The sequence below is a fragment of the Anoplopoma fimbria genome, chromosome 17 (genome assembly GCF_027596085.1).
Source record: "Anoplopoma fimbria isolate UVic2021 breed Golden Eagle Sablefish chromosome 17, Afim_UVic_2022, whole genome shotgun sequence".
In the NCBI taxonomy this organism is placed as follows: Eukaryota; Metazoa; Chordata; class Actinopteri; order Perciformes; family Anoplopomatidae; genus Anoplopoma; species Anoplopoma fimbria.
In genome coordinates, this window is record NC_072465.1 from 6,975,952 (window position 1) to 6,988,662 (window position 12,711).

At 44.2% G+C, this 12,711-nt stretch overlaps 1 protein-coding gene across 1 annotated transcript in view; it reads right to left on the reverse strand.

The window, feature by feature from the left end:
• The window catches only part of sema3fb (sema domain, immunoglobulin domain (Ig), short basic domain, secreted, (semaphorin) 3Fb), a 53,884-nt gene that overhangs the window by 14,096 nt on the left and 27,077 nt on the right, over window positions 1-12,711 (reverse strand). The window contains exons 2-6 of the mRNA XM_054616178.1: window positions 5,805-5,965; window positions 5,469-5,531; window positions 4,876-4,995; window positions 3,457-3,546; window positions 1,629-1,722 (exon numbers count right to left, since the gene is read on the reverse strand). Coding sequence (XP_054472153.1) covers window positions 1,629-1,722; window positions 3,457-3,546; window positions 4,876-4,995; window positions 5,469-5,531; window positions 5,805-5,965 — 528 coding nt within the window. The remainder of the gene's footprint in view (window positions 1-1,628; window positions 1,723-3,456; window positions 3,547-4,875; window positions 4,996-5,468; window positions 5,532-5,804; window positions 5,966-12,711) is intronic.

The following is a 12,711-nucleotide window of genomic DNA, read 5'->3' on the forward strand; positions in this document are numbered from 1 at the left end:
CGTTACCAAAAACAGTGCTCAAACTTCCTTAAACAGCCTTTGCACGCACTCCATAAAGACATAAAATACGAGCACATCCATGTGTGCAAACTGACAAATGTATACAAAAGCCTTGTTAAGCCACAGGAAGGTAAGGTTTTGGTCCTCCAGCTGCTGTGAGGGCCCCACCCGACAGCAGGTGTGACTGTAAGAGCCCCTCCGAGATGGAGTAAGCAGACAGCAGGAGGTAGAGCGGAGGAAACAGAAAACACTGTCCTACCACCATTATTTCCAATGTCATGGTCCTCATCAGTGCTATATGAAGATTGATGACGCGTCATTAAAACGTCCGCGGATGACGGGATGTCTAATGTGGTGGAGAGCTGAGCAGTCGGTGGCCAATGCTAGATCTATTGTTGTGGTACAGGGTTCTTAATCCTTATCAACACTAACTACAGTGGCCCTTGTATGATGCTAACTGGTGGAAGTGGGAGATAAATCCATCTTGGATGACAGTACTGGTTCCATACTGGTCAGCTGGCACGGCGCTAATGTGGGAAAGCATTGCCAGTGATTTACACCCGCTGTCTCGCCCCACAGAGAGAAGATCGCCTTTCACTGGCGGCAACTGTGTGGTCTGGAGCTGACAAAGTGACCTTGGGTAAAGGGACAGAGGACACTGCCTTCATGAATGCTACAATACACGATAAGCTCAAATGAGCCTTGTTAAATGTAGATTTGGATGGCAAAATAGTGAAATTATCGCCAAAGTTAAGTGATGATATTTATTTTCAATATTTTGGTCCAATAGCTTTTTTCCAATATAACACACACACAGCATGACACTAACACAAGTGTCTTTCTAAGATGTAGGGCCACTTTAAGCCTCCAGAACAGCTACAATGCTCCTAGGCATTGATTCTCCACCTGGAGAGATGAATAACTTTCTTCCCCAAAAATCCCTCATTGTAGTTTTTCATATTATTTTCATACCCATCAAACCATTCGCTGAACCCTCCTTCCCTCAAGGAAAGAGTCTGCATTCATTATTCGTTCATTCGTTTTTTCCCTTTCATTTGTCACCCGTCTGTAAATATAATGGTAAACGTTGTATGTACATGACTGTTTAACTATTAAAACGTGCAAATACTTCAGGCTCGGTGGGAAATAAAACTGTATAAATATTTGAATAAAGATAATTTTACTCTTCAAATGGTCATAAAAGCATTTAAAAGCTTTCCCAACATGTCCTTAGTATTTTGATTGGAAGCCACTAATTCCCCAGTGAAGGATTCACATGTTAATAGGCACATAGTTTACATTTTTACATAGTTAGCATTAGTTTACCCATCTGTCCTAACAAGGAAATATTCCTTCGGATATAATGATTATGCTGATTCATTTAAGCAGCTCACTGTGGGAAATAGGAACAGAATGGAAAGGTCACTCTTGAACTTCTTGACTTTTTTAATGACAGACGATAAATATCTTCTAAAATAAATATAAATCGTGAGCAGAGAGAAGGCCATATAAAGAAACAGGAGCTAAAAGATGAACAATCCATATGGAATGACACTGCCATTGCTATGAAGACCGCTGGGTCTTTCTTTACCCGTGCCCTCATGCGACCAAACCCAGATGATACTCACTGATCAAAGCTGACACGCTGTTGAGATTCGGGTCATAGGAGCACTTTCCTTTCCCAGATTCCACTTTGCCTGGCTCCAAATGGAAAATTTCTTCCTGAAATGGAAAAATCACATGGAGACGGCAATAAAATTCAGCGCTCTTCATCTTGTCACTGTGATTCCCTTGTGCAGGGAAAATGAGGCAGCGATTGTGCTCCCTCTGTCTCCTGCGGGACCCATACGGCCTGATGGGAGATGAAGTATTAGAATAATGAGCGTGCGTTCATACAGAAAAATACATGCGGTGGGGAAAGTAGAGAATTTGTAATCCATCTTTACACCACTCTACTGCAGAAAGCAATGTGTCGTGGGCTACTTCTCTCGGCATAATAAGCTGCATGCAAAGTATCTCTCAGCTTCATGGTGCCTATGGCTGTGCAGGCCTACTGCTGACACCTGTAATCCAGCACAGTGAAAACAAACCTGGGATGGAGGCTGGATGACTGATGCTCACTGCTAGTGGCATCCATGCACGCATGCCCTGGAGATGTGATTGGCAGGAATTTGCGTATGAGAGTGGGGGAAAATAAATCGGTGGCATGCGATGACATGTCCTGTAGCCACGCCTCACAGACCGATCCCCATTTTTGACTCCCAGTGGGTACAGAGATGAAGACATCTCTGTCACTATCCATCAGCTCTAAACCAGGGGGGAGAGAATATGGCACTGTGCTAAACTCACTTCATTGGCTCATACACACAGCCTTGTGCAATTCCCTACTCATCTTTGATTAAAATCACCACTCGTGAAAATAAGGAGGTGCTAGCAGCTCACTCCCAGCCATGCCAGATGTGGACATGTAAAAGAAGGTCACAAACATTTATGTGTACCAGAGGGAATCTGTGGCCTGAGCATGTTTTTACAACCCCTGCTGTAAAATACGACCTTGTACAAAAGTTGGAACATATTTTAGAATAAAATTTGACCAAAAAAACAAAAACGTTTCAAACATTTTCAAATTGCCACACTTCACCTAAAGCCTTTATGTCCCACAAGAGTCCTTCTCTCTGTGTTTCAAAGTGCTTGGAGAGCTCAACAGTGGAGACATGTTCAAGTATGTGGCTCTTTTATTTCCTTTGCTGCACAGCTAGTTGGCTACAGATGGCTGGTGTTTGCTCTGGGCTAACAGAGCCTGCTGTGGGAGTGGGTCAAATCAGATGCTGACTAGTCCTACCGCCTCTGTGGGAGAGACTGCACCACATTCCTACAGGAGGTGGAGGGCTTGCTGCGGTGAAGGCTGATGGGTGGGACATCCTGCATTGTCTCAGATAAGCGGGATGAATGACTCGCTTATCTGTTGTTCGTGGGAGCTGCTAAATTTATGCGGAATTAAAATGAATTTGCCATGCATTGAACAGCAGTGAAAGCGTGTTTAATTGAATTTGAGCTGAGCAAAAGTCAACAGATTTTTTGAGCAGCCTGAGAAGCCATATCCACCTTAAAACCCTACTCTCATGCAAAATATGGCATTTAAAACAAATGCAAAGCAGAAACGGACAATGGTGGATATGAAAAAGGGTGCTAAGATGATGACACTTACATAAAGAAATGCGTGAGACAAAATGAGATGACATTAAATGCAATCCCACATAACACAAGACTTTAAGATTGTGCATGGATTAGAAAAGGTGCATGCCAAATGTTACGGAGATAAACGAGTGATGGCCAAGTGAAGGATGGTGCTGGGGACAAAAATGTGCACGGACACAAAGAGAGGGAGCATGCTGCTGGTGACCGCGAGCCCAGGCAGTGTGCAGGGCTGCGGTGCAGACAGGGCCCACATCGCACCTTGAGTCCAAGTGTGTCGTGCACCGCGCTGGGTTCTGCCGCGCGGCTAGCCCTTCCTCTGGCCTGGGCCATCTGCAGATACATGGATGTCTAAAAACAGGAGACAGTAGCACAGTCTGGATGTTACGCCACTGAAGAGACAGGCCTCCCTGACCTCCACTTGTATCTCTTGATTCCGTCCGTGCCTTCAAGGCAGAGTGAGAAACTCCCCAAACCAATACTACTGAAATTAATACAATGGAAGAGCACGAGGAACATATAGGCGTGTGTGTGCAAGATTGTGCAGGGCACATGTGTAGCTTTATTTGACCAGATGGTTCCTTGTCCTTCGGTTGAGTCAATAAAGGCTCTCACAGTATGCTACATACATTCCCCTTAAAGCTGCTGCCAAAGCAAAACATTTGGCTTTGACTGTTTACAAAAGCTACAAGGCTCCTACTTTAAGCACATGGGAACTTAACGATATATGCTGCAGTGGAGTAATCAAACAACAACAATCTGTCTGAATGTTGAATTCAAAAATGACAAAAACATTTCCTTTCGTGTGTCAGGTTATGTTTGTGCATACGTTGGTCTGGAATGTATCATTCAAGTTGTGTATATCAGTGTTTTTGCAATCACCGTCAACTCCCCACACCCAACAGAGAAAGGTGGTCACATGGTGGAGACAGACCTGTCCGTTCAATGTGACGGAGAAAGAAACAGCCCCCTCATTAATGGACTAGAACTGGAACATTCCACTGGCACCCCATAATGGGAGTTCCCACTTCCAATTACCCAATGTCTCACATGGCAGAGGCTGGCGGGTGGCCTGGATGCATGAAGGGGTGGATGGATAGGTGAGGGAATGCATGGAAGCCCTTCGTTAGAGAAGGGGTCATGTAGGAACCGCGTGCAACGGGGGACTCATCCAAGTCACCATTGCTTTTGCAACTTCTTTGCCCCGTACCGTATATCGTCCAATGGGAAATTGACTTTTTATTTATCCCCTTTTTAAATACTCCCCTGGTCATCATTAGGGAACAAGTGTGATATTTAAGGAAAAGTGAGGTGTTAAAGGGGAGTAACGCGAGGTGGCGATGCCTGGCCTGGTTTAGGAAATTCAAGAGGTGCCATTAAAAGGCTGAGACTAAACAGAGCAGCTTTAACAGCTCACTGGGGATGACAGCTGTGCACTGGTGAAGCTGTGCTGGCTGCTTTGCCAGACCCGGAGACATGGTACCTCGAGCAGGCTTAATGATGGAGGAAAATCGTAAAAGGGAACCTAGCGTAAGGTGGATGGAGAGTAAGAACTTGGGTAAGAGAAAAACGCTATGCCATTCATGATGCAGATGGAGAAAGCGCTTTTACTTTTGCTGATGTTATGAACCCAGATATCACCTTCTTGGATTGTACATTAGTCAAGTCTTTAATCCTAACCTGAGGTTTGCGTCCGCGGTTGACAAAGGTACAGACTGGATTGTAAGCTCCTGTCCCACAGACGTACAGCTGAGTCCGGTTCCATGGCTCCACCAGACGGATAAAGTTTGCACACTCCTCCTGGAGACACAAAGACCAGAGTCAATTAGCCTGCAATAAACATATAATTAAAAAGCCATACGTAGCCATATTTTACTGGTGCACTTCCTGCAGATTTACTGAAAGCTCAAGTCTAAGTGGCTAAAAATAAACCAGTAATACTGGGTACACCACACTATCTGCCAATGGTGTTGTGCTCCCCACCCTGGTCTGGCAGACAGGAGGATGGTGAGACTGACCGGGCTTCTCTACTCCAATCCATTGCTGTGTCCTTGGCGAGACAGTTGGGAACCAGCGCTTTTACTGGGCCAATTTTGAACCTCGCAGGTGATTTTTACTGGTTCCTCTGTGCACAATGAAGGGAGCTGTATACTTTTCAGGCTATGCGTTTAAAAAGCGACATACTTTCTTTTTCTTGCCCATCAAGTTGATGGAAATCACCTCAGCAGAACGACCCTGCTGAACTTATGAGCGCTGTCAACAGGCGTACTTACATTGGCGTCCTTCCCGCTCACAAGGCACTCCGTCCGTCTTCGTTCAGACACAGGCCAGTGGATCTGCGATGGGGGAACAGAGGGCATTTTATAGTTAAAATCCAACCGGTTATTCAGTACCTCAGTGGCCTTTAAGCAATTTTTGGCCTAAAACAGCAAAAGGGATATCCACCCAGGCTGATATAAGTCCTATTGGGATTGTCATAACCCAATTACAGTGTTTTAATGACCCGACACGAGAAAAAGTGCACTCAAACAAAAAAATAGATGTGAACTATCCAACATGGCTGCTGCTGGGGCACTAGAGCAGAACATTTTGGCACAGAATGGTCTTACGATATGCGGGTCCTTGTTGATGTCATGGAGGTCCAGGGACAGGATGTGGTCCTTGCTGCCAACGTACATGCGGTCATGGTCCTCGTCCATACGCAGGATCCGGTAGTCGGACGTGTTGAGGAGGTAGGCGAAGTGATGAGCAGTACCGGTGGATCTCAGCTCTGTGTGGAGACACAAATATACCCATTAATGACAGCTGTGGTGCACATGCACATTTTCACACACACATGCATGCACAACTGGCACATTCCTCGTGCCGCTCTTGCATACGTGGAGTTATCTGATGGTTTTCCACCAACACTGCTGTAACTTAACACTGCACATTAGAGACAAGTGCTATTGAGTGTCTGTCACACTGTGTTGATGGCTTAATACCGCCCGAGTGGATCAGAGGATCTGGAAAGTCAGCGATGGCTGTCCGTGACTACTAGTCGGAATTCAGAAAAGACAGACACTCTATATTGACGGATAGATGTGTTTACTACAGATTACTCCATAATTAGAGTAGGGTAAGGTGGATATACACGCACTGTGTTTAGGCTTAAAATAATCATCCTTTTTTGGAACGCTGCACTCTGAAGGTCAGCGCCTTTGGTAACACAATGCAGTGAACAAGTCCTCTCATGTCAGAGTAACCCAATCTTCCTTTAGCTCTGTGTTGGAGTGTTTGTTTGATATATTCTCCTTGGTTCAGCAACCGCGTACAGACAGGGCAGGGAGGCCACTGCTAAGACAGCGAAGGCCCCATGACACACCGTAGACAAACACACACTCTATAGGGTAAAGGCAATAGAGGGTGGCCCTCACATATTGTTGGACAAACAGAGGTTTCACTCAAACAGCTGGAAAGTCCCGTTTCATTGTTTGGCTTTATTCTACAACCAACAGACCACAGAAAGCTGAAACAGGGAACCACACTTTGAGGTTGAACCAAGTTCTTTTCTGTTGATTTAGCAGCCAAAAATGTGGTGAAGGGAAACCAGATGATAAACTGTCAAATACAGTTAGCTTTGTTTCACTATTTACAAATTATATATCAGTACAGAGATATATGTTATAAAGGAAGGCAGTTTGAAATGTAGTCAACGTGGGGTGTCAGACCTTAAAAGCAACACCCAAGACTTATAAAAATAAGAATCATCTCAAGATTCGAAACGTTTCGGGCAGTTGATGAATAACCACACAAGTATTTGCAAGCTCTGTATGTGCAGTCATGTTCAGTATGTTTGAAGTTGCTGAGAAACATTCCTGTGAGGTTGTTAGGTGGTTCTCTGGAAGAGGTCTGGACACCAAGGCATGCAAGGCCATCAACATGTCCACCATTGGGCCTTAAAATAAACATCATCTAGAGACCTTTTCAAACAGACTCCCTACAGAATCTGATATTACCAGTCTTTCCTGCCAGATTCTAAATTTAACATGGGGGTTACGTCAATAAGCAAAGATTAATAACGTTAGATTTGCTATATTTGTACAGTTTGATTTAATAACTGTGCCCACCAAAGGAATGTTTACAGATCAGCCAAGTGATTGACAGCTGTCAGAGCCCACGGCAGAGGAGATGCAACATGTGGTGGGACCCTGTGATTATTTGTGTAGGAGACTTAAGCTGAATGATGAGTCCCCATACACGCTAGCTGTGTTTATGTGTGTGTGCCGGTAGAGTGAAACACACCGGATAAGTTTGCATTGTACACAAACACACACATGCACATTCCGAGGGCAAGTCGAAGACCTTCCTGAAGCAGGTTGTCAGCAACTCCTCAGTGTGTGTGTTTGTTGTCAGAGAGTAGCGGGACGGGACCATCTGTCAGCTGAAGAGGGAACGTGAACAGTGCGGAGCAATAACACTCCACATAGAGAGCAGCACATTAAGAAACAAACACATATGTAATCTAATCTCATAATCATGCAATAACTTGCATATTCTGGTCTGGGCGTACTGCACAGCATGTCCAAATGCTGCATCCCAGCAAAAAGTCAACACTGCTATGAAATATCTTTCCTCACACCTTACCTTCCATATCTAAATGTAATGTAGACTACATCACGTAGCGCTATGCCTATTAGATGATGGTGTTGGAGAAATCGGACCCTGCAAAACCTCGATATGTTATTATGAAAGAATGAGTCAGAGCTGAGTGACTCTGCTCAGGTTTTACATATCGAGCTCATGCTGAAGCCTAAATACCATCGGGCCTTCTGATACAATAAGAAATGAAACTGCTGCATCCGCTCACAGAGAGTTTAAGGGTGTTTTTTGCAACTGTAGTTTGGTTCATCACAGGGGAAACATTTTTTATATTGGTGCATTTTCTGGTACGGTTCTTGTTCACATCGACTTCTTACAAACTAACCAAGAGGAGTCAACATTAAATCATGCAGACTAACCGGTAACTCGTTGATTTGAAAGTTTTGGCAATTGTGGTCCAGCATCAGCAGGACCAATGTTGGGAAATAAAAATTCTAGTGACTGACACTAGTTTATGCAACACTTCAAATGCTTCTAATGTGATAAATGTATGTACTTTGGCTCAAAAATTGGTGCTCATGTGCACAATTGTAACCAAATAATTTACATAAAAACAGTTATATACAGGAAATTATGTTCAAATCACATAACTTCTATCATGAAATCCTGTGGTTGGTGTGTTTGCTTGCTTTCATGCAAAAAATTAACCACACCAGAGTCTTGGCTGCGGGTGTTTGGCCCACACCAGTGTTCGATTGACAGCTTTTACAGCAGCTCAAATGAACTAATAACCGTGCAAGTTTTGTTTAAAGCTAGCAAACATATAAGACAAGAAACATACAATAAAGAAAGGAAAAAGTAAGGAGTCGGGAATCTAGTACAAAATGTGTAAAGTCTAGCTTTCAGATATAATTCCTTTTTCTGTCAGCCTTTCTCAACTCAGTCCCAAAGTCAACCTTCGCCTCAGGCAGAGGCACATGGCATTGTGCTTCAATGAAATGTTGATCGAGGACGTATAATGGCAGCGGACTGAGCTCGGCTGCTACACTGCCCTGGGGGTCAGGACGGCTGTGAAAACAAGACCAGCAGGTCCCTATACTGAGGCCGGTGCCAGGCACACACCCGGTCACAACCAGCTTGGAAAGACATGCAGAGAGAGACTGTGCTCTCTCTGCATGTCTGTGTGCCAGATCAAGAGTGACGCTGAGGGGGGTCTACACTGAAAAGATAAAGAGGAATTTGTAGAGTGTGTGGTTAAATCCCAGAAGGCAGTAGAGGAATATTTATGCTACATTAATAACAAATTAACCAAGCTAAGTTTCAAATGACAAATTAAATAAATTAAATTTGCAAAGAAAAATCTGCCCAACCACTCACAGATACATCCGACACTCAATACAATGTTTCCCTTGCGTGCTCTTTGTCAGCCACATTAGGGCATGACAGCATTTTTCATACACACAGACTTATCCTTGAGATTTAGAGGCTGGGAGCAAGTGTGTCTATTAGAGCCAGATAAACTCTCAAAGTAGCCCCATTACTGCGTGTACGGTTTGGGTCCACTCTGGGGGGTCTGTGCACACACACAGCGAGGGCTTTGTTTCGGGAACGCACTGCTTCCCCCCTGTGGAATGGCAATGGCTCTATTAGAGGTGAAAGTAAGCCGGTGAGGGAACCTGATCCGAGCATTCAACGTCTCTCCCTGTACTCTCCCTGTACTCACTTCCTTCTCTGCGCTAGTTCAATGCACTTGCAAATAAATAAGAATTAGGTATATGAGAGTTCTTTTTGTTCCTCATTTTCAATCTTTCATGTACACAAGAAGTGCATGAGTGGTAGTACACGAAAAAAGTTAAGCAATTACACAGCAGAGAGCTCTCATTCCGCACGTGAGAGGCGATCCGCACCGCTCTCCTCGGTTTGCTGGACACAGACAATCCTCTCCTCTCTCCCAGCATCTGAGTCCTTAACAAACTCTAGTTTAGTGTCGGTTTAACAACATCCGAGCCAACTGATGTAAAGAGCTACAGAGCGACAGATCACACACGTTGTGAGAGGCTACTATGAAGCTTCTGGTAAGGCAGGTGCATAGTTCTTCTCGAGTATGAAGTTTATAAGCAAATTTAATCAAGTAATGTACTTGAGTGCAGCAAAGTACAGTTGTGAGTTATAAGACTTGAGTATTTTCGCTTTTTTCCTACTTCCTATTACTACTTATATTCCTAAATCATTTTTCAATAAGATGACTTCAATTTTAGAGAATTTCGCAAAATTAAATTAAGCCAAAAGGGACGACACAGGTTTTTAGGACTATTGTGCATTTGTCATATTGATAAGCATGAGTTCTTCCGAGTTTTGGCTAGATTTGGTCATCATTAATCTTTATATTTTTTGAAATTCTTCCCAAATCCCGACAACAATCTATAAATCAAATGCCCTTATAAAAAAATAGAGAAAACATAGTCTCGTACTATGGCTGTAGCAGGACTGTAATAAGCCTGTCCAATTGTTTCATTCTCTCTTAGCATACATGTACAGATGCTTCCAGGGGATACTCATGAGACTCTCTATGCACTTAAACCTTTTAAAAGGCAGTGTATCCTTACACACACCATGCCTAAAATGACTCACACGCACCATCACTACCTGCACCACCTCAACCGCAAAAATATTGGGTTTGCATGAAAATTGAATTTGTTTGAGCAGGGAAGTCCTTCCAGCAGCACTGAAGCCGGGGCCAACAGTAAAACAAAGAGCCAAATAGCGGGGAAAAAAGTACACAGATGGTTTATTTTATTTATTGGCCAATATATTTTTCATTGCATTCATTAGACTTATTTCATGAGATTGAAAACCGCTTGATGTGAGTGCCCGAATTCTTCATTTACCGTAAATTGTGGTTTGGTAAATTGCAACACTGTTTTCCTGAATGCATGTTTGCAGACTTGTGCAAGAAGGCGGGTTTCTCGCTGAACCCTGAGCTGAAGCAGTGAAGCTGATGAGTAGAGCAGCCTCTAGTACAATACAGTGGATGAACTGGGAAGCACGGATGTGTGCCGCCATCCGATCACAGCCCCTTCCTCAGGTCATTATAAATAAGACTAGTATTTTTGTCAGCTTGCCTGGTTAAATGAGGTATAGAAACATAGAAGTGAGGCATGCCTCACTGTCAGACTGAGCCAGCCCTCCTCCTCCTGAGAGAATACTTGGCTGCTGACGGTGATCTCCGGGGCTGCAGGCCTGCATGTTGTAGCATATCTCTCCATCTTAAATTAATAGCCAACGGGCCGAGTTTACTTTGGAAATACGTTTGGACAGGAAAAGCTCCCTGGCACGCCGTGCACTCTCAAGATCACATCTCCAGAAATAAAGAAAGCCCAGTGGTAAATGCTGTCTTATATGATATTATTTCCCACCACGCTGCCACACGAGGGAAAGAGGAGACTGGATTTTATATATCATATTCAGCTGTTAATGCATCCTACTCTGCCGGTAACATCAGAACTTCCTCTCATTAAGGAACGATTACTGCATCCAGCGTGACTTAACAGTACACAGCCCACCCCACTCGTAACTTTCCTGGCAAGTTCGCAAGAGGCATCGGGTGAGTGATTGGATCATGGAAAAACTCGCAACTGTGTGTTTAAACAAAACATAGAAAAGAGAGAGAGGGAGTAAATACACATCCTGGCACTTGACAGCGCAGTGCACTCGCTGCATGACACTGATATGGGTTTTCCACCCCATTGCATATTTCTCTTCTTTCAAATTGGGTAAATTAAAAGTGCAGGCCGCTGCCAATGACAGTGCAGAGCATGTTGCTGCTTGAAGCCCTCACTTCTCCATCTGAGAGCTACTGAAGGTAAAGAGAATGGGGGATATTGATGGGGAAAGAGACAAAAAGTTTGCGGTCTGTTGCTTGACACTGAACAGGAAGGGAGCGATGAGCAATGTGGGGCGAAGTGTGTAGCAATCATCAGCGCAATTCACGGGTCTGTGGTTTTCCCCTTATGGAACGTGTGGTCGATAATTAGAAACTGCAGCCGCTGCACCAGGAGTCCTTCTGTCAAAAGATCACAGCAAGATCACAGTGAGGGACTGAAGCCAGGAACGCATAAGCTATGATTCATTCTACTGAAACAAAGTTAAACTGAATAATTCTTGTGCTGAATAGGTTTTAAACCCGTCCCGTCCTCGGTGGTTGTGTAACAAAAAGCGACAGAAATACCCCCACTAGCTCCAGGCGCATCACAAACAAGCTGCACTACCTGAGCGGGGGCGTCCCGAGGCGGTTTCCAAGCCGTCAAAAAAGAGGTGTGTTCGTTCACACGCATGGCACCAGAGTGACAGGAGTGATAATTAGGGTGTTTAAGAGGGGGCGGGAGAGGGGGCATGCTCTCACACATCAAAGGCAGCACTTGTCAGGAATCCTGGCCAAATATTTTGAATGCCGTCAACGCAGAGGAGGAGAACTCCGGTAAAGACAGTCTTATTACCCTCCAGAAGGCACGCTTCATTTCAACAGCAATGATGGAGCTACGCGACAGAAGACGCGTTCATTTTTGGGGGAAAATTGCAATGTTTCCTAGTTGGCAGTTGGGTCAACTTTTAACAAGGAGCAGTAATGAGTTTAGACGCCACACCTGACTGTGTTTCGCTAGACATGGCAGACATTTTCTTCTGGAAGGCTCAGGCTTTCTCATTAATTTGTATGAGTCTTAGCCAGTGAAATATTTAGGAAGTGTCTGCTGCCCATGTACCTGTATAAAGGTGCATTTGTTCTCTTGAGCACAGAGAGAGGGAGGATTGAGTCAGTCCCTCGCCATCAAACCGTAACAATGCCTCCTAATGTTGCTTTTGTAGATTTCTATCTATCTTTCTATTGAAAACATGACAATTGTTCTTGGAAAATATTCTGTGGGTTGGGCTTTGAAT